This window comes from Carya illinoinensis, chromosome 14 (assembly GCF_018687715.1).
Source record: "Carya illinoinensis cultivar Pawnee chromosome 14, C.illinoinensisPawnee_v1, whole genome shotgun sequence".
NCBI classification, from domain to species: domain Eukaryota; kingdom Viridiplantae; phylum Streptophyta; class Magnoliopsida; order Fagales; family Juglandaceae; genus Carya; species Carya illinoinensis.
The window spans coordinates 3,787,258-3,812,229 of NC_056765.1; the positions used below are offsets into that span (position 1 = coordinate 3,787,258).

Here is a 24,972-nt window from a genome sequence, read left to right on the forward strand (position 1 = left end):
GAAAACCCACATCCAACAAAACTAAAAAAATACACTTAAAGCTATGTTACGGCGGTCTCGAACAAAGTGAAACATTGCTCAAATGTATGGGTCGTTTGGATTCCCTGACTAATTATTTTTCCAGATGCAGCAAACCATGCTAGGTTAGCAGAACAGATCACCAACGAACAATATTCAATGCCTTAACACCATCAAAAAGAGGTCTTAGTATCACCCATCCAATTTATGAAGGTTTGAAAATGTCCAAACTTTGCTTCCTCACAATCTCGGTTAAAGCCCCACCTCCAATGCAATATAAAGTCCCAACTTTATAAGGAGCATAGACTCCATCAAGGATGCACCTAATTGGCCAACTCATCCTGAGTTGTTGAAGAATTAATATAGGAAAATATCTTTTCAAGCAGCCTCTCCCACTTCCATAGAAAAGAAACTGGGGTAACTTATAATTTCACATCCAACAAGATCAACACAATTCAGTTTAGCAAACATTGAATTTCTTCTTCTACTCCTCTCATAGGCAAAACAGCTACTCTCTCCCACAAAAAGGCAGAAACTCTTGCAAAACAGTAACTGGTTTAAACATGTTTCAATCATCGAATCTTAGGATTGTGCACCAACTGATCTCGGTATACGCTTGAACACTTTTTTCCACCATGTCACTGCCATAAACCATCACATGGGATTTCAGTGATGACAAGGAATACCTACAATTTGCATCCAAAATTTTCATAGCCCACTATTCCTTTGAAGTTTTCAAATTCCATCAAGCATACGCACTACGAGCAATTTTGAATCATGGATTTTCACACCACACCTAATGCACCAAACTCAGACCCTCTCGAACTAGAATCCTAACATAACCCACATTACAAGCTATTAAATAACAATCGTCCTTACAAATTTATCAATTCAATTATTCGAAGTCAAACAAAAGCAGCAAATAATCAAGGAATCGAAAAATGCCTACCTCGAGATTCGATCGAAAAGCTCCTGGAAATACTCCAATGGGCCTGTAAAATGTCAGACCCATGTTTCAGGAACAACGTCGCTGGAGGTGCCAGGGTATCTCGGAGTCCGACCATCGCAAAGATGAGGAAAGAAAGTTTCGGCCCTTCGGGTGATACAAAGAAACAGGATTTGAATTGAAAATCGGAATGGAGGTGCCGAGGCACAAGAATCGTTCTCCTACACGAAGAAAAAACATCGCTGGGACACGGAACGGAAACCCTCATAGACTCCAAATCATAAAAATTTAGCAGCAAAAGTGGACAATGTGATTCCCACTACGGAGAACTAATTCGACAATGGTTAAGATGTAAAACTGTTAATATCCTGATTGGAATTTCATATTGCTTTCCTCACACGTACGTGATTAGTGATATTAATTTGTAGAGTAACTCTCATAAATGTGGTGTAATTATTTTAAAAAGAATATAATTTATTATTAAAAAATTAATATTTATTATTTTAAAAAAAATTATTTAATATTTATGTATTCTATAATTATAAATATTATTTATCTAATTTTTATATATTTATAAGTAAATTATTTTATTTTAAAAAATTAATAACCTTAACTACTTAACTGAAAAAAATGGACTAAAATATAGAGGTGAAGGTTAGGTGAAGCAGTTTAAAATTAGCAAATTTTTCTAATTTTTTAATAAAAAAGAAGAAAAAAAAGTAGTGGATGGCATTGTTTTTGTCTTGACTGTAATAATATCTTTATCCCGTCGAAAATATACAAGCTCTGCGTAGATTTTTTTTAATAAAAATAAAAGTAAATTTTATTAAAAAAATTAGTTTTTTACATTTTTATATAATACAGCCTACTTTTTTATTAAAAAAAATAATATGAGATTTTTTTATACACGTGTTTGAAATTAACAAATTTTTTCTAATTTTTAAGAGTGGCTCTACAATTACTGTTGGAAGCTCACGCTAGGGCTTTGCTAGTTATTTTTGAGTTTTTTTATTACTTTTTTCATGTATTTTTTAATATTTTTAAATATTTATAATATTATTAAAAAAATACTTAATTAATCATTAAATAAAATACAATAATAATAATAATAAAATAAAGAATCCTAGCAATAACTCCCAATTACATCCAGAAGAGTAACATTTTTTATTATTTAATAAAAAAATTAGAAAAAAAATTAGTGGATGGCATTGTTTTGTAAGATTTATGATGAAAAATCTATTGGTATTTGGGAGAATTTGTTGAATTATTGTGGATCCCATATTTTGGTACTCCATTCTTATCCATTTTCTATTCAATTCAGGGGAAAAAGAAAAGAACTTGAATATTAAATTGAGGCCATCCGAAGTTCCTGTTTGGAAAGGCCGAAAGGGCAAGCAAAAAAGCGAGAAGTAGGTGCTTTGCTCTGGTCAGCTCAGCTGTCTGAACTTCTGTTGGTATCCAACCACATTGATTTGGTGCGTGTTTCGGTCATGTGCTTTGCATTTTCCCCACAAATTCTGATTACGTCATGCACAATCCAATCCCACAAAAAATGAAAAAGAAAAGAAAATATATCGAAAAATAAGAGAGTGGTCATGCAAAAGCGTATCGATTTATCTCTCTTGGCCTCCGTCAACCATCTTAACGATCGTACGTCTCCTTCGACAGACGCAACCATTTTTGAAAGCTGTGTCTGTAACTTGCTGCGGTTTTTTCTTTTTCTTTTCCATTGTTCGTATCATCGAAAACCTCAGATTCGTTATCTCGGCGGATAGAAAAAAAATTTGCACTTTTTCTTCAACTGGGTATGTATTTTTCTCCATAGCTGTACTTTATTTTTTTAACTGTTGTATGGTATTAACTTTTCTGGGTTTACATTTGCACTCCCCATCTCTCTTCTTTTTGGTACATCTCGAACGATCTAACGGCCTTATTTTTAATTTTAGAGTTTTTTTAATTTTTTTTAATTATAGGTATGACAGCTTAGCATATATTGGTTTCATTTTAATTTCACTTTAAGATGACTGTTAATGGATTGTAATTCTGATTATATATGTACTTTAATTATAGTACTTCTGTTGGAAATTACAATTATTTTTGTTCCAATTCGTTTAAAGCTGTGAATAGTTTTTTAGTTTTTTTGGATTATGCTATTGTTTCGTTTTGCTTGCTTATTTGTATATATTGGAATACAAGAAGAGCGATCCTGTTTGATTAATTGGAAAAAATGAACAAAAGGTAGGGACATACTTTTTTTTTATATTATTATTGATTTCATGGGTTCAGGCAATGAAGAATTTCAGTAGTTTTGTTTTTATGTCTTCATAGAGTTTCTCAGCTACCGGATATGGGTCAATATATTCTATTTTTCAATTCTTTTGTCCTTTGCAGGATGAGAATGGTGTGATTTCCAGTGTCATTTCTCTACTGATTTAATTTTGTTCCATGATTTCAGACATTATGGAAGCTATTCTGATGATGTTGAGGACTTGGTGATTTATATAGCTGTTTCTAATTTAAGGTGTACTGTCTCAAAACAGACAGGAGTTTTTGGATTCTTTTGGACCAAGTTTGATACTAATAATTTAGGTTGATACAAGCCTTTTATCGATGGGCACTTCTGAAGCAGTTCTGCAGGTTCTGTCTGGGGCTGGACCTCGAGTTTTTGGTAGTGGTCCATGTTTTAGCCCATCAGATTCAACATGTGCTCTTAATCTTCATTTAAAATGTTCAAGGAGAAGGGCCTTAAGGTGCTTTGAATTTCTCAAGTGTTCAAGCATGCTACAGAATGGAGATCGAAGGTTAAGCAGTGGGTTTTTTGGAAATACAAAAGTTGACTCCCCTTGGCTTCAGAATTGCAAATGCCAAGAAGCTGAGAGTGTAAGTGGGGTAACCACTGAAGATGGAAATGGGACATGGTTTGTGGATAACGCAAAAATGTTAAATCCTATGGACACTATGGTGAATGCATCAAATGTTCTGGAGTTTCAGGATCTTCAACAGTTGAAAAGGGAAAACGAGGGTTTGACATCTAATGGCGCAAATGGAGCAGTCAGAGATACCTTTGACAAGATTAGTGTTGACTCCATTGAGGATGAAGCATGGGAATTACTCCGAGAGTCAATGGTTTATTATTGTGGTAGTCCAATTGGAACAATTGCTGCGAAAGACCCAACTAGTTCCAGTACGTTGAATTATGATCATGTTTTCATTCGAGATTTCATACCTTCTGGTATAGCTTTCTTATTGAAGGGGGAGTATGATATTGTTCGGAACTTCATCCTTCATACACTTCAGTTGCAGGTAATCCAGTATTGCAATAATAGTGAGTGCTTAATCCTTGCAACCAGTAAATTATGTAGCTTATTTTATAATGTTAAACTTTGTGTTTACCATTGTTATTTACATGTTTATTTAACTGCATGGTCATTCATTTGTCACACATATTTTGATGTCTTATTAAATTTTGCACCATGGAAATTTGCTTGTAATGCTATACATGGGAAGGCACCATTTACTTCAATTCTTATTGGCTACACTTTGAATATAATTTCTGTACCATCTCCTTGAAAAACATTTTACTGCAGTAGTTTTTATGAGATTTGCTGTCACGATTCTGCAATGAAACTTTCTGACAACTGTAAATCAGATATCTAGATGACAGTTGCTGCCATACATATATAACTGTTTGAAAGTCAGTGACAGTGTGATATTGTATGTGATTCATGACTTCCTATCAAGTAGGTTGCTGCATATCCAAACCCAACCGAGAATATTACTTGTAATCAATTGGTTATGGTATTTACCATGTATGTGTATATTTATGCATGACTCCATTTATTGCAGAGCTGGGAGAAAACAATGGATTGTCACAGCCCTGGTCAAGGATTAATGCCTGCTAGCTTCAAGGTGCGCACAGTTCCCCTGGATGGTGATGATTCTGCCACAGAAGAGGTACTGGATCCTGACTTTGGAGAGGCAGCAATTGGCCGTGTTGCACCAGTTGATTCTGGTAAAATGTCTTCATTGAGCCCAAGTGTTTTCTAAAAGGGAGGAATTTTTGCTTGCCTTATCTTCTTGCAATGCTGAATCTTTATTTGTTAAATTATGTCAATTTCAGGATTATGGTGGATTATTTTATTACGTGCCTATGGAAAATGCTCTGAGGACCTTTCTGTTCAGGAGAGAGTTGATGTGCAAACAGGAATTAAAATGATTCTAAGGCTATGTCTTGCTGATGGTTTTGATATGTTTCCTACATTATTAGTGACAGATGGTTCCTGCATGATAGATCGCAGAATGGGAATTCATGGCCACCCTTTAGAAATACAGGTATGTGAGCTCTCATATCATCCTTGAATGATCACTTTAGATTACTTTCAAATGACTGTAATTTTGGACTATGGAGCAATTGCTTTGGCAAGAGAACTTGGAAAAGAGGTTTTTTTTGTTTTTGGATTTTTTGGTCACAATAGTATGCAAATTGATCTTTAATGGACTCATTCAAGACTGCAACATTAATGAAAAGCTGATCAACTCTAAATTTTGGGGAGATTAAAGTATCTGTCTCCTTCAACTAAAAAAACAGACTGCCTCAAGCAGCCTTAGCTATTGCAAATTTCACAGGCTAATGGTACAAGACTCATTCACAATCACAACATCAGTGGACTAGCCATACTGTTACAGGACAGTATTCTTAACACAAATAATTAAGATTTTACGTCCAAAGCCCTTTAACAAATCAACCTGAGATCTTCTATTTCCTCTTTTTCTTTTTCGAAAGCTTAAATATTCAAGATTTTATCCCTAAAACCATTCAGATGATCATGCTGCTATTGCACGCAGTTAGAAGAAAGAATAGCCAATAGGAGTTATCAGTTTCTCTCAGTGAAAGAAGGGGACACTTGTATAGTCAAGGAAATTAGGAGTGCACAAATGGGTGGTGATATTTGGCTTGCACAGAAATTTGATAAAGTTTTCTTTCCGTGTCTCCATTGTTTCTCCTTAAAATAAGTTTAAGTTGTATACTGATAACATCAATCACTGGTGTTTTTTCCCCTTTCACCTTGCTTGCAAGCAAGATTTCTGATACTTGGGTCTCATATGATTGTTTTATTCTGGTAGGCATTGTTTTATTCAGCATTACTTTGTGCACGTGAAATGCTTGCTCCAGAGGATGGATCGGCTGATCTTCTACGGGCACTGAACAATCGTCTGGTAGCTCTGTCATTCCACATCAGAGAGTATTATTGGATTGATTCAAGAAAGCTAAACGAGATTTATCGTTATAAGACTGAGGAGTACTCATATGATGCAGTTAATAAGTTCAATATATACCCCGATCAGATTCCACCTTGGCTGGTGGAATGGATACCCAATAAAGGTGGCTATCTAATTGGAAATTTGCAACCAGCTCACATGGATTTTCGATTTTTTTCTCTAGGAAACTTGTGGTCTGTTGTAAGCAGTCTTGCAACTTTGGATCAGTCACATGCCATATTGGATCTCATTGAAGCCAAATGGGTTGACTTGGTGGCAGATATGCCATTAAAGATATGTTATCCTGCTCTTGAAGGTCAGGAGTGGCAGATTATCACAGGAAGTGATCCTAAGAACACGTAATATGTCCCATATCTTTCTTTGTAATGATAATGTACTTTTTTCTTCGACTTTGCTGTTTCATTCATGCCAGGGTTCATTTGTTTTTGATGCAGCGCTTGGTCCTACCACAATGCAGGTTCTTGGCCAACACTGCTCTGGCAGGTTAGTTCTGGTGGTATTAATTAGGCAAAAATTTGTATTTTTCAAGCATAAAAGGTAAACATTGTATGTGTTCACGTTTTAGAGAGAGGGGGAGATAGAATAATGGTGTAGAAGAACATAAAAACATTAAAATAAGGCACCTTTAATTTTGTAGTTTAATTACATCTTAATGACTTTTGTTGTTGCCTTTTGGAATTCAAGGTAGTCTGCTCTATCTTTTTTCCTTGATGACATACAATTCCTAACAATGTCAGAATTCAGAAGCTTCATTCTATGTGTTCATAATTTTGTAGTTTAGTTCCTTGATCCAATTGGATCTGAACTTTCTGGGCTCTGTATGGAATGTCTGCTTTATCTTTTTGGTTTGCCTATAGATTGCAAACGCATCTCAATGATTATGCATAATCAATCAGGTCAGTTTCAACCAAGTATTGACAGATATACAGTGATTTAACAGTCTAGATATCTTTGCAGCTCACAGTTGCATGCATAAAGATGAATAGACCAGAAATTGCTGCGAGAGCTGTTGAAATTGCTGGGAAACGCATATCACGAGACAACTGGCCTGAATATTATGACACCAAAAGAGCAAGGTTTATAGGAAAACAGGCACGCCTGTTCCAAACCTGGTCAATCGCAGGATACCTTGTGGCAAAGCTCCTGCTTGCAGACCCAAGTAAAGCCAAGATTCTGATTACAGAAGAGGATCCTGAACTTGTCAATGCCTTCCTCAGTGCCAACCCAAGAAGAAAGCGTGGTCGGAAGAACTTGAAACAGACCTATATAATATGAGTTTATCTACATTCATATGAAGACTATTTAGAGTTTTAAGGTCTGATGGTTTAACTGGCAAACTGTAATTCTTCATTGAATGGTTGTGTTGTAATGAAATTGTTAGACAGGTCTTATTCATGTATCCTAATATTCATTTGTAAAGATTGTGTAGCCTGCTCAGGACTTCAAATGTCGCCCCCATATAATATGGGGGCCCCAGAAACTGTCATTTTGTCAACTTCTATAACATGACAAATGGAGGACAATGTCTTGAAGCAGTTCGATTACGAGTGAAGAAACCACTTCTGTTTCTATTCAGTTGATTATCATGCTGTTTTCGAATTTCTCATTGTCTTGATAAGATTATGATGAATGGCAAGTTAAGGATGACGGCTGGCTCGTCTACTTCATTTCTTCATCCGCGCTTAGGTTAAAAGTCTAATGCTCTACTACCAGCTGAGCTATACCATTGGAAATCGGTACATCATATCAATATCTCAAGGAACATCTCGATTCATGAAAAATAGACATGCAACATTCCAAGACAGAATACTGGGTTTAATAAGATTTTTGCATAATTATCAACTTTCCAGTCTTAAAAGAGAACCAACAAAAAGAAAAATAATGGCCTGTAGAAACAAGATTTGGTGAGTTCTTCCAATTCTTGGTACATTAGATGATATCCTACTTCCTCAATCAAAGAGACTGAACCCCATATCCTGCAAAAAGAATAAAAGAACAGAAACGTCAGATAAAATGGGACTGTATACAACTATTGAAAAAGCAACAAGTTTGTGCCTGTAGCCAAATAGTTTAGTCAATCGAGAGGATTTGGAGTTGTTTTCCATTCCTACAATTCTCCTTGGAGTCTACTAGGCCACTCTCTTTCCCATCAGGATCCGTGGCAAAACTGAGACAGAAGGGGGGAAGTGAAAGGGGGGTCCCATTTCCTGGGTTTAAGATCTCAATGGCTGAATTTCCCATGGCAGCTCCACGTACTTTAAAAAGAAGTTGATGGCATAAGTTTCTTGGAATTATAAATGGCCAGAAGAGTTGAATGAAAGTCACTTTTAGAAGGTTAGGTTAACTAACTTCAGGTAAATGAAATTTTATTGTAGGATGCTTACATCATCTGACTCCTCTTTCTCTTCCACTTTTTCCTCTTTCTTTGGCTCTACTGCAGAAGGAGCAGGGGCAGCACCACCACCACCACCTGTTGCCGCAAATGCAACAGCACCACCACCACCAGAAGGCACGGATGCCAATTTCTCTCTTCCAGATGCAATTAGTTCAGTAATATCTTTACCCTTGACTTCGGACAAGAGCAACTCGATCTTATCATCATCAGCTTCAGCTCCAACTACAGAGTAAGTAACAATTAGTCAATGACAACATATAATCTATAAAAATTTTCTTTGGTTTTTATATGCATAGGATGTTAGTCATAATCATAACCAAATCCGTCCGGAACCATAACCCAGAGTTCGATCTTCATTATTTAATCAAATCTTAAGTCTACAGTTTAGCAATGATTCAGTAATAAACTTACATGAATCCATTTTTTTTCTTTCATTCCAGCTATTATATCATCAAAACCAGGAATCCAGACTAATTCTTAATCTAAACGGGCGAAGAAACTAAAACAGAAAAAATTTCTCACTTAGTAAGAACTGGATTAACTATTCAGAATCAAAACTAGTATTATTCCAGGAACTAGTCTCTAACTAAGACTAAGATAGACTGATTGTCATAAAAATTTATTCGGGTATGAAGTTCAAAAAATAAAAAAGAGGAAATATCGACAACTTTTACCTATCCATTTTGCTAATGACATATATTTAGTGGCAGGTCCAGCGAGCCTGTCCTAGCTAGCCATACTATTAAAATCGTGAACACCTATACAACATGTATACAATTCTTAATCAATTTGCATGTTAAAGAACGAAAATGGTGTATGGCATCCCCCCCTCACCCGACAGGGAAATTAGTAAAAAAAAAAAAAAAAAAGCAGTTTCAAAAAATGTTCCACTTGTTGCACAAAACTAAAATACTTAAGAAACATTCAGACAAAAACAGAAGCCCAAGATTTTGTCCAAATGCTCAGGGAGGCTCGGATTTAACCCCTTCAAACAAAAGTTCCTATAAGTGGATAACAATCATGTTCGTGCACTTCTTCCACTTAGTATTATATAATGTCTACTAATCCGTCTAAGATGTCCACATAACTAAAAAAATATTAGCAACTGCCAACTGTTAATCTAAGTTACAAGTTTTGATCAACCCCGGAGTAGCATTATAGACTACATGCAACGTAGAAGAGAACAGACCAAATCTACCAGAAACCAAACAAGTGGATTTAGCCTCTCAAAGAAGAATAAAGAGAGTCATGAATTCCCTGTAAGTTGCTAAAACAAATTTGGGAAGACGTAGGAAAATTGAGGTTCATAGCACAAGCAAGAAATCGACCATCTGAAGTCCATCTTTTTTTTTTGATGTCGGGGATCCTCTCCAAGGCAGGGCCCTTTGGATCCGCCCCTGCAGAATAAACCCCGGTCCCGTGCACCGCACCCTCGAAAGTTTCCCTACACGAAACTGGTTAAATTGCTGGCTTTTCACCAGGGGGTGTGGCCCCAAAGGATTGTTTGTACCCATGAGGTGTTAAACCTTGGACCTTGAAGGGAATGAGACCCAAGACCAACCCCTTTGGACCCACCCCTTGAAGTCCACCATTTTTTAGACTCGTTTGATCAATGTATCATCTTTTGAGGCCAAATTAATGGTATAAACGTAACAAATATCTCGTTTCCAAAAAACCAAGAGGAACATCAAAATTCAACAAACTTGGAAGCAATATCATCCGAACCCATTTAAAGGGAATAACAAAGATTGACAAGCAGTCTTCTTCTCGAAGTAATGTAACAGCTACAATCAGCATAACCCATTCGAAGCATAAAATGTCAAAATCAGAAGTCTAGAGAGAGGAAGAGTACCGGATCCAAGAATGTCCTTCAAATCAACAGCTGAAGGGCTGGTGTTCCCTGCCAAAACAGCGAGCAAGTATGCAGCTATAACCTTCATTTTATCTTCTTCCTTCAAAGCCAACTCATATAGGTTAGGATTAATCAGTACATTGAGAGATAGAGAGACAGTGAGAGTGAGACAGAGAGAGTGTACTTTGAGGGCCGGTGATTGTGAGGCTCTGATAGGGAAATGAGCGCAACAGTGCTGGAGGCTCGTTAGGGTTCTAAGTTTCTAACTTCGCGCTTTTTATAGAGCTACGGTTTTTTGTTAATTGTTTGGATTTTTATTTTTTTGTTTTTATTTTTTTTATTTTTTTCCCAATATCACTATTAGTTTAAAGTTTTATGGTTTAGACCTTTCTCTCTCTAGCCTTAATAAATTACTAAAAATCCATCTTAATTCGAAGTTTAGATAGTGAGAAGAGATGAAAATTTTATGAATAATTATAAAATAATTTGTTAATAATAGTGAGATAATTTAAGTTAAATATTTTTTGAATTTTGGAATAAGAGAGAGAAAAAATTAAATAACAAATATTATAAAGTTAAAATATAATTTTATAATATTATTTTTGTTTTGAGAATTTAAAAAAATTGAATTGTTTTTTATTTTTTATTTAAAAGTTTGATAAAGTTATAATGATTAGTTCGAAAGATTTTTTTATCCTTTGCTGGTTTTGTTTCTTCAAGGAGGTAATATATGAGTTATTCTATTATCATGTCGATATATGGAACACATCATTTACAGTGCTTAAATGATGATATTTGATTTGTAAGATTAAAATTTTAAAATAATTTTTTAAATCAAATTATATTATATAAACACTTTATTATATGTGCTCTAAACACCGATTTGACTATATAATTTTTTGACATCATATATACAACTCAACGGTGGAGTGTGTCACATTTAAGATCCATTATAAGATGAGCTAGATATTTCTATAAAAGCTTCAAAATGGAACATTGGAACATGATCTTAGTAAATCTTGCTGTCTGCTAAGAAAGCGGCAGGAGAAAGGCCAAAACCCATCAAATAGAAATAAAATCTTAGTGAGCATGAACTGGCGGGAGAGGGCACTAAAAAGAGTGCGTTGTGTCATTGACATGACTCAGCCGGTAGATGAGTGGAGACCACTTTCTGATCTCTTCTTCCTCAAACGTCCAACCAAATGTAGGAAGCTGTCCCTGCAGCAGAACCACCCATTAATGGCACCATCAATTCTAAATCTAAACCACGTGCTCCCAACCAAAACAAGAAAAATGAATGCTAGAAAGAGACTTTCCCTTGAAGAGACTTCTCAATCTCTTTCAAACACTTGGCTTCCTTCTTTTCTCTCCTATGGCACCACCTTCTTTGGATAGTGGTCACCCTGGCTTGATGTCAATGGGCACTCAGGATAGAAGAGAAAACTTTGAGTCAACGGCTGCAGTGAAGTTGCAGAAGGTTTACAGGAGTTATCGCACCCGGCGCAGGCTAGCAGACTCGGCTGTGGTTGCTGAAGAGCTCTGGTAAAAGCCACCACCTTATGTTTTATACATATGCTCTGCAAGATTGCAATTCTTTCTCGTATAAGAAGTAAGAAGTTTTGGGAATGTTTGCAGGTGGCAAGCTATAGACTTCGCAAGGCTAAATCACAGCACAGTTTCTTTCTTCAATTTTCACAAAGCAGAAACAGCTGCCTCGCGGTGGAGTAGGATCAGCCTGATTGCTTCCAAGGCATGCTGCATTTAACCATATTAAATATAAAGAATCATATTAAGATATGATAAATGATATGAAATTAGCAATAGTGTCATACAATTTGATGGTTTTGGCAGGTTGGAAAGGGATTGTGTAAAGACACAAAGGCACGGAAATTAGCTTTCCAACATTGGATTGAAGCTGTAAGCCTGCAATGCCATAAGCCAAATATTACATTTTATACTACTGACTATTCCATTGTTCTTCATTGTTGGAAAGCTGTTTTTTTGCGGCGCAGATTGATCCAAGACATCGTTATGGTCGGAATCTGAACTTCTACTATGAAGAGTGGTGCAAAGGTGATGCACGGCAGCCATTTTTCTATTGGTATGCCCATTTCTCTCAGTATTTCTTTCCTTTTCCAGGAAAATTTCTCATGGTTGATTCTTTGATTTTTCTCCTTAATTGCCATATCAGAATGAGCGCTAATTTGTGCATGTGACTCAAGTGCATCCATATGAATAGAAATGAAAGTGTGCACAAAGTAGAAAAGAGATGTCAAAGAGATTTATAGGAATAATGCTATACACCACACTCACATCCCACTTTCATCCTACTATGTAAGATGATTTATCATTATTGAATGATAAAAAATTATCCAATAAAGTGCTAAATGTGCTATATCTTACATAGTGAAATAAAAGTAGGATAGTAGTATGGTGTATAGAATTTTCCTTTACAAAAATATGGGAAGGGGTCACTCAGAAGTTTTTTACATGTCTTGTGTAGGTTGGATATTGGAGAAGGCAAAGAGGTTGATCTCAGAGTTTGCCCAAGATCAAGGCTCCGACAAGAATGCATTAAATATCTTGGACCGGTATGTTTCTCTATAGAATCAAACCGAGTGGATGCTCACAATCAAAGAAAAAGTCCACTCACAGCAATATTATTTTCCTTTTCCCTGTCCATTAAGATGAATCTACTCTTGTCAGAATTTTATTTAGATAGCATGATAGAAATTATATAAGCACTGCTTCTGTCAATACTCCAATTTTCCACAAGCCAGAAGCAATTCAACCCTACCTAGAAAATAGCTTTGTGCTTCCCATGTTTTTAAACCAGCTCTAATTAGCTTAATTGATCTGTCAACATGCACCATGGATAAGCAAGAGAGGGAATACTATGAATACATAATTGCTGAAGGGATGATGGTACATAAACAAACTGGAAACCTCCTTCATACAAATCAAGGATTGCAAGGTTCAAAGTGGATTTTTGTTATGAGTACCTCGAGAAAGCTTTATGGTGGCGAGGTAAAAACTGACATGTGCACCAAACCATTTGTTTACAGTTCTCTAATCTGGAATGTAATGATACTTTGCATTATATAAAAGATTAATGCATTATGTATTATCCAGAAAAAGAAGGGGTTATTTCATCATTCCAGCTTCCTTGCTGGAGGGGCCACTTTGGCCGCTGGAAGACTTGAGGCAGAACATGGCAAGCTCAAGGTATGCTGGTTGAAAGAATATCTATAATTTTTGGCCTTCAAATTTGCTTTTCAAATGAGAAGTAGATCTATTTTTACACATATTTACAAGAAGGTGACATGGGATTGGATTTAGTTTGAAATAGCTCACAGAATCATCTTTTATTTATAGCTTCTGTAATTGCATGCATAAGAGTCCCAGCATAAATCTATAGCGGCTATTTCACCAAGATTGGCATCTATGATGCCAATTCTGGTAGGATCAAGAGAAACTTCCATCTGCAGATAATAGGATATCTGTTTGCAAGAAATTCTTGCAACTTTATTTTGATGAGGGATAAGTTTAAAAGCATACTTAAAAACTTGAAAAGCCTATATATGTTTCTTGCCTCTGAATTCTGAATATTGTCCTTTTTTACTTCCAGTCTGTGTCTGCATATAGTGGACATTACCGTCCAACTGATGAGAACCTTGGCAGCTTCCTAGCCTTCCTCAAGGAGAATGGGATCAGCCTAGATGAACTTCAGGTACTCAACTCATATACCATGACATTGCACGAACCTACTACACCGGTTCGAATTCCATGTTCACAAAATTCCATTTATAAACCATAAAAGTATATCTTCAAGATTTTAGGATACTGCAGATCGCAAGTTGACCTTTATGAACTTTTTTGTCATTTCTCATTCTGTACTACTTTGATTATCCCTAGGACCCTTACCTGTGTTTTGTAACCAACATTTGCTTGATATACTGTTTCTTCTTCATTTCGCTGAGATTTTCCCATTTTAATCAGGTTCTTTCCCCTGTTGACGATCATGAGAGCTATGATACCAGCACATCAGTTCAAGAAGGAAGTGACCTTGGTAAAACAAATTCTGAATCGCTCCACTTTCAAGTTTTTTATGTGATTGAGAATAAAGGACGCTCTGAATCATGTATATTTGCTCAAACAGAAAGAAGAAGCAGTTATAAGAGAACCTTGTCCAGTAATCTCCAAAGCTCCAAAAGAAGCGTCCCAAAGAAAGAGATATTGCAGAGGATCAACTCGAAAAAGGAAGCATGTTCTTATCAACTAGGGCATCAACTGTCCTTAAAATGGTCAACAGGAGCAGGCCCAAGAATAGGTTGTGTAGCAGACTACCCTCTGGAACTAAGGCTACAATCCCTTAAGTTTGTTAACCTCTCACCAGGGGATCCTCCCGCAGCATCAGTCTCTACATTTCCCTCCAATCTCACTTCAATCACATCTTTCTGTGTGGTAATGTGACCAGATTGACTCTTTCTCAGAAGGTATTTAACAAGTCAGCATCAATTTTGAATTTTCAAATTTCTATACACATGAAGACCTCTTTCGATATCATCTAATCTAATGCCATTATCTATCATCTCAGATGATCATGGATTCAGGTGCCTTGTTTTCACACATGTAAATGACTTTGGTATATTTTATGCAGTATGACCAATTACTCCTTATATTTAATACCCCCAGCTTAGTCTCCTGGGTGCAATAAGAACATGGCCCCGGGTACATATCTGGAATCAAACAATTGCTCTGTCAGCATCCAAACCCTGCTGGAAAGTGGTGGTTTCTTGGAGTTGTGCACAAGGATTTGCAGAAAAGTATGCATTTTGTCACATTGTAAGCCAGTGTAAAATTTGATAGATTACTGTATGGGGTGCATGAACCATCAATAGCCTCGAACTTGGACCCCACTTCATGTATCTATCTCCCCTTCCCATTCGAGCTCCTCAAGTTCAGTCCACAACTTGAGGGAATCTTAAGGAAGGATGAATATAAATTAATGTGCACTAATTTATCAACTTCTGATTAAAACACAAATCCTTGACCAGGTACAAGGAAGTATTTGCACTAACAAATTTTTGAATTGTTTCTCCAATTACACCCTTAGAAAAGGGGGTTAAGATGTGTACTTGGTAAAACTTGATCACACAGAGGTGAAGATCATGAGGATGGCATGAAAAGTGAAATACCAAGCTGATAACAATCAAATCAATCATTATTGTAAAGAAATTGTACACACATAATGGAACTTGTTACATGGTCTAAAACTATGGGCGCAACTATAATGGGCAGGCAGGGTACCATATAAAAACCAGTTGGAATGATAGCTAGCATCCAAATTTGGCATATCTCTCCCTTTCAAACAACCAAATGAAGCGGAAAACAGCAATGAAGATAAGAAATAACACAGCAATCAAGCTGTAAGCTTATTGTGTGAACAGAAGATCTTATGCCAAGCACCCAAGAAATTATTGTTGCTCACATCCAATTATTTGAAGTACATTACAAACTTCATAGTCCAGATGCGTTCATACTATATTAAGTTCAGCAAACTACTAGTGGTTTATAGACTACACTCTTCCAGGCAATTAGTGACTCCTAAGCTGCAGCCACAGCTTCAGCAGGCTTTCCTTCAGGTTCTGCAGGTTTACCTTCCGGTTCTGCAGTCGTTCCTTCAGGTTCTGCTGGTGCTTCTGCTTCCCAGAAGCTAGTCTTCTTTCCAGTTTTTGAAACTGTCTGCAGAACTGCCTCAGGCTGCACACTGCCCTTCACTGTCACTTTCTGCTCCTTCAAATCAATATTATATGATTCTACACCTGTAGATGGTGAAAAAGGACACCGGCATGTATCATACAAGATTAATTCCATAAAAGTAAATACGAAACTAAAGTTCCCTGATGATTTCAGATACAAAAGTTAGTAATAATACTCTAAACAAACGTGCATAGATCTGTTTGTCAAAATATATAAATAATAACCACTACAGTTTCTACAAGCTTCATTGTTTTTCAAACAAAAAAAAATGGGATTATCTTGATCCCATGATCACATAAATCCCCCACAAATCCCACATCTAATATGTGTGGGACAAGAATTACCAAAGGGCAACAAGCCCAAATCCCCACCACAAATTTCCATAAGCAAGCACATTTCATTTCAAAGAAAATAAATTCATGATACATAGTTTGTAAACAGAATATTAGTGAAAAGATAAAATAGTTCTCCATCAAGTCTTTTTTTTTTTTTTAATTCTTTTTTTTTTTTTTAATTTTTATTGGCACTGGGTGTCTAGGAACAGCATCCCAACTAATCTCAGGGTGCATAGGCTCTTGGCAAGGAGTTTCCTGCAAGTGCACCTTGGATAATTCAAGGGGAAAATCTCTCAGTCCAATAGCCCCTAGAGATTGTTTGCACTCAAGGGGATTTGAACCTTAGACTTGGGGGGAGCATACCCCCAAGCTCAATGCCTATACCACTCTAGTCCTTTTTTTATTGGTATAAAATAGTTCTATATCAAATTCTCCATCACATAGTTTTCTTTGTGAAAAGAAAAGACAGAAAACACCGTCAAAATCAACAGCTGGATAAAAGGAATTTCCTTCACAACTGCACCCACCTAGCTAGGATGAAAATTGATGAAGCTTCATAATTCCTAATCTATCGAGAACACTAACCATTTTACTAACAAAGATTAGGACAGAAGTGCAGTTAAATAATTTGTGTTTTAAATTGTGTTCCTGGTAGGCCAAATGTACTCTTTTAGCTGTCAGCTAGTATTAAATTTTACTCAGTTCTTGTTTCTTGCCATTTGCTAGGGTTGTAACTTGTATCAACCTTTTCTTGTATGTTGAAAACACGCCACAAACACATTTAGAATTTACAGAGAAAAATACCGTAAAGCCACACAAATGCCATCATGTAGAGAAAACCTTAGACGTAAAAACTCAGTTTTTACATGCATCAACAGACAAAAAATCGATAAAGAATATTACTAAAGCTTACTGAATCAATAAGAGATGGTTGATAGATTAAAAAAGGATTAAAAAAAAAGAAAAAAAAGGCTTCGGCAAGTTTTGCAGTTCAATTTGAAGGGATACCACAGACCTTCCATTTTTTCCAGAACCCTTTTCACGGCCCCAACACAGCCTCCACATGACATACCAACCTTGAGGACAACTGTCTGCACGAAAACAAAAACAGAACTTCAGGTCAAAAGTAATGAGGGAAAATATAACATTCGCAGGTCACAGCATTAAACCTTACTCTTCCTTGGGAAGATAAGCATAATTCCAAGAAGCGACTGTTATCAGAGAGAGATGCAAGACCAGAGCGTGTAAAAAATGAAGATCTATGGAGATGAAAGCTCCTCATCCTCTGAGGGGTGAACCCCAAAGGAAATTGAAGACATTTGGCCTCTTTCAATACAATATCAAAAAAAGAAAACACATGATAAATAAAGTGCAACTCAAGAAAATTTGAGTCAAGTTTTCTCCTTGCATTATCTTTTATGATTCCCAAATACATTTTGCTAAATCCTTCTTCTTTATTTTCTTTTTGGGTCCATCAGGGGAACTGGCTCAAACCTTTGTTATTTCTAGGTTGAGTCAATAAAACAAAATCAACCATCCAAAAAGAAAGAAGCCCAACCCAGAGGACCTCAAATTACACACACAAGCAACATCATCAAATTCAAACTTCATTCGATCAAGACATTAGCATATAGATCGCTCTATATTTTCATCTTGAAAAACATATCAAACCTTTCATGCCAAAGAAAAAAGAAGAAACAGATGGAATTTTCGACGTCGAATTAACAGAACATGTAAAATAGAATGCCCAGAAAACCCCTGGCTATAGAGGAAGAATCCATTAACGAAATCCAGATTTGACATGTAAAGAAGAAGTTGGGTTGGGTACCTGAGACATGACTACAGATTTTGGAAGAAACTAAGCTGAATAACTACAAAGACTCAGAGACTAGGATATGTGGTGGTTCTCTCCGGTACAAGAAAGCTTAGGGGTCTGGGGTTGATTTATATGGAGGAGAAAAGGAGAGGTCTTGGTGTTGGAGAACGGTTGAGATTAGGAAGAAAAAGAGAAAAGGGATAATATATCATAATAAGTTTGGTGGCAACGGATTTATTACCCATGAGTCATGACGTAACGTAAAATGGAAGAGTCCTTTTTACGTTTAATTAATTAATTTATTTTTTCAGTAATTAACTAGAAATTCAACGTCCTAGATTTTTATTTTATTTTTGTTATTGGGAGACTCGGGTAACAATAAAATTTTATGAATTTTTCTGCAATCTCATCGTGCGGCTTAGATTTCAGATATAAATTATGAATGATACTAGTGTGCACTATGAATTTATCCACTCATGATTTTGATTGCTTATATATTTTAATTTATTATTATTATTTTTTATTTAATAATTAAAAAGTGAATATTAGTATATTGATGTATTTTTTTATTTTTAAAAAATATTTAAGTATGTTAAAAAATGTGAAAAGAAAAAAAAAAAGTGACATTTAACCTATGGATCATCACTGGGCGACAGAGCAACACAACTCATAAATTATAGGTCCTTGTTTCTGATATTATTGGAGCCTTTTTTATTTTTAAATTAAGATATCTTAAAAGTTTAATGGAAATCTCATATAGACATACAACTCTCTTGATGTGTCTTTATTTATTAGAATGCTATCAGTGTGCCGTCCAGCAGTGATCGCTCGAAGTATTTTTTAGGTAAAATTTATTTATTTTTATTTTTTGTATTCATATTTTTTAACATTTTTAAACATTTTAAAAAAATATCAATACACTAATAATTACTTTTTTAATTAATAAATAAATAAAAATTAAATATATCACCGATCAAAATGGAAGAGCAAAATAGAGAGACATAGTAGAATTATTCTATTTATTACAAATTACGTGCTAGAATTCAAAAACAAAGTCTAAAGAATTGGAAAATTAACATTTTTTAGATAACTAATTCACATGTGATTGTGTTTTGGTAATCTTATGTGTATGCCGTATGGTATGTGGTTTTTAATATATATTTTTTTTCTCCCCTAAGTAAAATTAAATTATTGATAATCTTCCAACTAATGGTCAATATTAATGTATTAATTACATTTTTTTCTTAGTCAATGATGATTACGATTGAGATCGAAATGAATTTTGCTTCATTTTGTAAATGCTTACCCCATTTACATTCTAGCCAATGTTAGAGATTTAACATCACTGTCATTAGTGATGAAGAATATATCACCCTCAAATCATATTATATTATGTTCAAAGCCAACATGTCACAATTGGATTGGTTAACTAAAGTTATTAAAAAGTGTTAATGAGGTGCCAAGCTTTCGTTGATGAAATGTCTTGTAACCAGCCGAACCCAATAAGAAAACGTTGTGCATGATTTGACAATCTCGTTATTTTTTATAATTTTTTAAAATAATTATTTTTTACAATTTTATTAAAAATTAAATAAAATATTATTATAATATAATTTTATAATATTAATTTATTATAAATAACATGAATCTTAACATTAAATAAAGTGAGATTTGCGTACAATATCTACATCCGATTAAAATATTAAAAAAATATATTTAGAAGAAGACCTCACAAAGTAAAGTTCACAAATTGATTTGATTAAATACAGTATATAAGATTGCACAATTAATTTTAATGTAAATAAAATATAACATATTACATATAGTCAGATTAATTTTGCAAATTTATTTATTAGAGAGAAACTCAAATCGAATTTTACAGGAAAATTTATGTCATAGTCTTGCATAGATTAAGCAGTACAAAGTAGTCTTCTTTGGTAGTACATGATAAAAAGAGAGTGCAGTACCCATAGAGAAGTACAGGCATCTTTAACTAGTGTTCTGGCTACCCAACTTTGACAAAGAAGGTTGGTGTCATTGCTGTACTCAACTTGCAACAGATAGCAACCATGCTTTCATATTACTCAAATTCCAATAACATCTCTCTCCCTCAAGTGATGGCAATGTATATACACATATGGTAAGAATTTCTTTTATAAATTAGTAACCCATAGCAGAATATTAATTCAGTACCTTGTTTACGATCTTCAATGAAATTGTTACACGTGTATGGTCATTTGGACTCCATATACTTCTTCATGGCGGCGGAGTCTATTACTAAAGCATACCAGCAATTTTACAATACCCAGATGTCATAAGTTCTGATTTCTAAATGGAAGAATAGTATCGAATCTTCAAAAGAACCTCAAATTTAAAAGAGATTTTCCTTGATTTTTTAGTGCACTTGACTTGAAAGGGGTGGAGGGGCAATGTGTAATCTCCTCCACATAAACATTTCAAATTTCCATCATTTTTCTTATGAGATAAAGAAATAGAAGAAATACATTGAACTTTTTTTTTTTTTTTTAACTATATGGTCAATATATATACCATCTGTTTTATCATCATCATCTTAATATTCCATAACGTGGTATCAAATGATTGACCCACAAGTTGAGCATAACAAATAGTCTTTAATAGTTTAATACAACGTAATAAAATGGTAGAAGAATGATGATAAAATGAACTGTGCGAAATATTACTCATATATATATATATATATATATATATGAAATTATGAAGGTTGGTTGGCATGTTTTTGGCCAACAAATTGTGGTCAATAGTTGCAACGACTAATTATTTTTAGTTCGATTATCTCCAACTGTGCAATCAAAGTGGTAGGACCAACAGCTTACCAAAATAGTACTGCTATTGTATGTGAATCAATGAATTCCCTTTTGGCATGATGCTATCTTCACTGTTTATTATGTTAAAAATAATCATTCGTACAATTATTTATATGTATTTTTTTACGCATTTAACTAATATGATTAGTTGTATTAATTTTTTTAAGAACAATATTATGTACAGTCCTCAAATGAAAAATGCAATGAAGGTCTAAGCAATTTTATCTTTAATTTTTTTTAAAATTACAAAAATATTTCTTCTAAAATGATGTTTTTTCTTATTTGATAAAGGCCTGCATGTGTATCCTCAAGTAGGGACTGCAAATAGAATTTCTCATTTTTTAATACACAACCAATCACATCAGTAGAGTGCGTAAAAGAATATACAAAATTGATTGCACATATAATTTTTGTTATAGTTAATGTACGGGACACGATGTGAAACATCCGGAGATCGAAATCTCATACTCCATTTTCTTTTCTTTTTTTTTTAAAAAAAAAAGGGAACAAAAAATGAATTTGAGATTTGAGATTATAATTCATTTGGCCCCAAGTGGTGGTGTTTTTTTTCTTTTATGTATTTCAATTTTGGCCAAATAAGTGGTTGACTTTATAAAGGAAATGTATTTTATACATTGAAATCTTACACAGCTCTCAAATAACATAGAGAACATGTCAGATAGAAAAACAATGCAATATGATGATTGAAATAACACATGCTCATGCCATCGATCAGTAAGCGGTCGGATTGTGCCGAGCTCTTCCTGTAAGACAAGAAGACGGTCACCAAATGGTCACAGGAATCAGCTAGCCTCTTAGGGCTTCATGAGTGTGCCTCTTTACCAGTTATATCGCCATTGCAATACAATCTCATCTCTCATATGAAGAATATGCCATCATGTTTAACAACAAAATGAACATACCATTATGCTTATAATACCAGTTTTGTTTGTGTCCCTTGTATAGATTCACCATTATATCCGACAACTGGCTTAGAACAACAGACTCCGGGGCCATGTCATTAATCATTCAAGATTGTATAATCTACATGGTTTCTTTTGACATAGAAATGTGGTGAGAAGTACTTCTCCCTCTCTATGGAGAAAGAATGCAACAAGACAATTTGCAACTTGAGAAAATACAAAGGGATCAGGTTCTTTAGAACTTACACTGGCATTAATTTCCTATCTAGTCTCAATGCGTCACCAATAATCTCTGCATGAACATGAACCATCAATGAAACTATGAAATCGATTGTTATCCCGAACAATTATCTCTCTCCCTGTAAATTTTGAAATCAGCTTTATGGCCTCATGGCAATCACCGCAGACACGGAGGTTTTTAACCACTCGAATCACATCTTTTGAAGATGTACTAATTAGACCCGATGCAATAGCCAGCTTCTCACTATGACAACCAAGGAAATGTTCCTTCTCCTCCTCTTCAACGTCAAACAGGACAAAATCTGTACTTGGAACGTAGCCTGCTGCTTTCAATTCCATAGCCAATTCATTGAGTTTTGCATATATCTTTTCTGACAAGTAGTGAGACTTGTCTCCCATGAGAAATTCATGAACAACCCCATCAACTTCAATCCAACTACATCCTGGTATCTTTTGGATCCCTTTTTCATTCATGGTGGACCTCAGCTCTGCTGCTTCGTCCCATCTATGGCTTACTGAATAAATATTTGATAAGAGAACATAATTTCCTGAGTTCCATGGTTCTAACTGAATGAGTTTCTTCAATACATGTTCTGCCAACTTGGTGTTTCGATGTAGCCTGCATCCACTTAACAAAGCTCCCCAAACAATAGCATTGGCCTCCATGGGCATACCTGTTATCAATTGATGAGCTTCATCTAATAAACCTGCACGACCTAGAAGATCCACCATACATCCATAATGCTCAATTGTAGGTGTCACGGAAAATACAAGGTTCATGCTATTGAAATATCGACGACCCTCATCAACTAGACCGGCATGGGTACACCCACAGAGAAGGCCAATGAAAGTGTTTCCATCAGGCTGAATCCCAGTTTTCTCGATTTGGGCAAATAGTCCAAATGCGGCTTTGACATGCCCATTCATACTAAGCCCTGATATGATGGCATTCCAGACAACTCGGTCTTTTTCCTTCATCCCTTTAAAGACTTCCCAGCCTTGAGCCATGCTCCCACATTTTGCATACATATCAATCAACGCTGTACCAAGAACAGGGTTAGTTAAAAACTCATTCCTATCCATCAGCCCACTTGCCCAGTCCCCCAAGTCTAGCGCACCTAACCTTGCACAAGCAGAAAGAACACCAACCATTGCATAACGATCAGGTTTCAGATTTTCTCTCCGCATCTGGAAGAAAAGGTCCAGAGCTTCTTTAGGGAGTCCATTTAGAGCATAATTCTGAATCATGGTGCTCCATGTAACTATATCCTTCTCGCCCATCCGGTCAAAGACACACCGCGCTTTCTCCATGTCTCCACACTTGGCGTATATGTCCACTAAAGAAGTAGCCACAAACACATTCCTCCCCATGCCAATCTCTGCCATGTATCCATCTATCCACGCTCCACTTCTTAAGTCCCCTAGTTGAGTGCACGCGGACAAAACCTTAACAATGGTAAAACTGTCAGGCTGCAAGCCCATCTCCAGCAACATCCGAAACATGTCAATAGCTTCCCCATACTGACCAACACTGATGTACCCACTAATAAGTGCAGTCCAACAGACAACATTCTTCTCCGGAATATCGTCGAAAATCTTACGTGCGTGTCCCATATAGCCGCAACTAGCATACGAGCAGAGCAAACTGGTTTTCACATAGACATCGTCGTCGAACCCCTCTTTCACCACGAGGGTATGAATCTTCACCCCCAGTTGAAAATCCAAAAGTCTTGCGCACGCCTTAAGAACAAAAGGAAAAGTGAAACAGTTGGGCAAGAATCCCTCTCTCCGCATCATACAATAATATTCAATGGTATCGTGGAAGCAGTCGTTGGAAACCAATCCCCGGACCATCGTGTTCCAGAGAAAAATGTTGGGTTCTCTGGCTTGGTCGAATACAATCCGCGTGTAATGCGTTTCACCAAGATGCAAGCCGCGGCGCAAGACCATGTTGAGGAGATAGTTGTCCTGGTCGAGGCCAAGACGGAGAATGCGGGCGTGGACATGCTTGAGGTGTTTGAAGGAGTTGAAGCCTTGAAGGAGGGTTTTCTTGATCTCCAAGACCTTGGGAAATGCTTCAGAGGTTGGGTTGGCGAAGATGGCCATGACCCTCACTGTCGCTGTTGGTGACGCCTCTTCTCATCGATAGAGTGAATGCAGTCTCAGGCAACCTTCGGCCAACATGTTGTGCTGCCCGACAACAGGAGGCAATGTTCAAACGAATTACATAGTTATTGTAGTATAAAAGCAATAAGGAAGCATGCACAAAATTAGATAGGAAAGAATAACAAGTGACGAACTTTCACGTTTTAATATTTACAAGCGTCAAATTGAGATTAAAATTCATCTTTCAAATCAATTTATGTTACTAGCATGATGAATATATTGTAGAAGTCTTCAAATAGAATTATTCACACACACACACACGCATATATCTATTTTTAAAGAAAAATTCTATTAATCATTTCCATACATAACACTTTTTTTTAATCAAATGTGTGGTATATGAATAATTAGTAGAAGAATTCAATTAGTTTAAGAAGAACAAAATTTAAAAA

The 24,972-nt window shown here is 35.7% G+C and overlaps 5 protein-coding genes across 6 annotated transcripts; 2 read left to right on the forward strand and 3 right to left on the reverse strand.

Annotated features, from left to right (window-relative positions):
• The first annotated feature begins 2,312 nt into the window (after positions 1-2,312).
• LOC122294137 (neutral/alkaline invertase 3, chloroplastic-like) lies at positions 2,313-7,788 on the forward strand. Its single transcript, XM_043102630.1, has 7 exons — positions 2,313-2,769; positions 3,420-4,267; positions 4,811-4,976; positions 5,085-5,296; positions 6,089-6,582; positions 6,679-6,727; positions 7,202-7,788. Exons 2-7 carry the CDS (start codon positions 3,575-3,577, stop codon positions 7,517-7,519), a joined length of 1,932 nt encoding a protein of 643 aa, XP_042958564.1. The 5' UTR covers positions 2,313-2,769; positions 3,420-3,574; the 3' UTR covers positions 7,520-7,788.
• Positions 7,789-8,054: 266 nt separating this feature from the next.
• Positions 8,055-10,825, reverse strand: LOC122294139 (60S acidic ribosomal protein P2-like). 2 transcript variants are annotated; one of them, XM_043102631.1, is made up of 4 exons: positions 10,676-10,825; positions 10,492-10,591; positions 8,629-8,861; positions 8,055-8,220 (listed from the first exon to the last, which is right to left on the reverse strand). In XM_043102631.1, exons 2-4 carry the CDS (start codon positions 10,577-10,579, stop codon positions 8,194-8,196), a joined length of 348 nt encoding a protein of 115 aa, XP_042958565.1. In that variant the 5' UTR covers positions 10,580-10,591; positions 10,676-10,825; the 3' UTR covers positions 8,055-8,193. The 2 variants fall into 2 exon arrangements, with proteins under 2 accessions (XP_042958565.1, XP_042958566.1); XM_043102632.1 differs by having other exon boundaries at positions 10,492-10,747.
• Positions 10,826-11,509: 684 nt separating this feature from the next.
• On the forward strand, positions 11,510-15,518 carry LOC122294343 (IQ domain-containing protein IQM3-like). The gene is made up of 10 exons (XM_043102988.1): positions 11,510-12,033; positions 12,127-12,241; positions 12,343-12,408; positions 12,504-12,592; positions 12,995-13,082; positions 13,372-13,518; positions 13,624-13,716; positions 14,120-14,221; positions 14,491-14,560; positions 14,651-15,518. The coding sequence occupies exons 1-10, from the start codon at positions 11,789-11,791 to the stop codon at positions 14,962-14,964; spliced, it is 1,329 nt and encodes a 442-aa protein (XP_042958922.1). The 5' UTR covers positions 11,510-11,788; the 3' UTR covers positions 14,965-15,518.
• A 429-nt stretch (positions 15,519-15,947) lies between these two features.
• LOC122294345 (copper transport protein ATX1-like) lies at positions 15,948-18,617 on the reverse strand. The gene is made up of 3 exons (XM_043102989.1): positions 18,418-18,617; positions 17,605-17,680; positions 15,948-16,316 (listed from the first exon to the last, which is right to left on the reverse strand). The coding sequence occupies exons 1-3, from the start codon at positions 18,424-18,426 to the stop codon at positions 16,099-16,101; spliced, it is 303 nt and encodes a 100-aa protein (XP_042958923.1). The 5' UTR covers positions 18,427-18,617; the 3' UTR covers positions 15,948-16,098.
• Positions 18,618-22,243: 3,626 nt separating this feature from the next.
• On the reverse strand, positions 22,244-24,718 carry LOC122293213 (putative pentatricopeptide repeat-containing protein At3g08820). The gene has a single exon (XM_043101723.1). The coding sequence runs from the start codon at positions 24,518-24,520 to the stop codon at positions 22,454-22,456; it is 2,067 nt and encodes a 688-aa protein (XP_042957657.1). The 5' UTR covers positions 24,521-24,718; the 3' UTR covers positions 22,244-22,453.
• Positions 24,719-24,972: the final 254 nt, after the last annotated feature.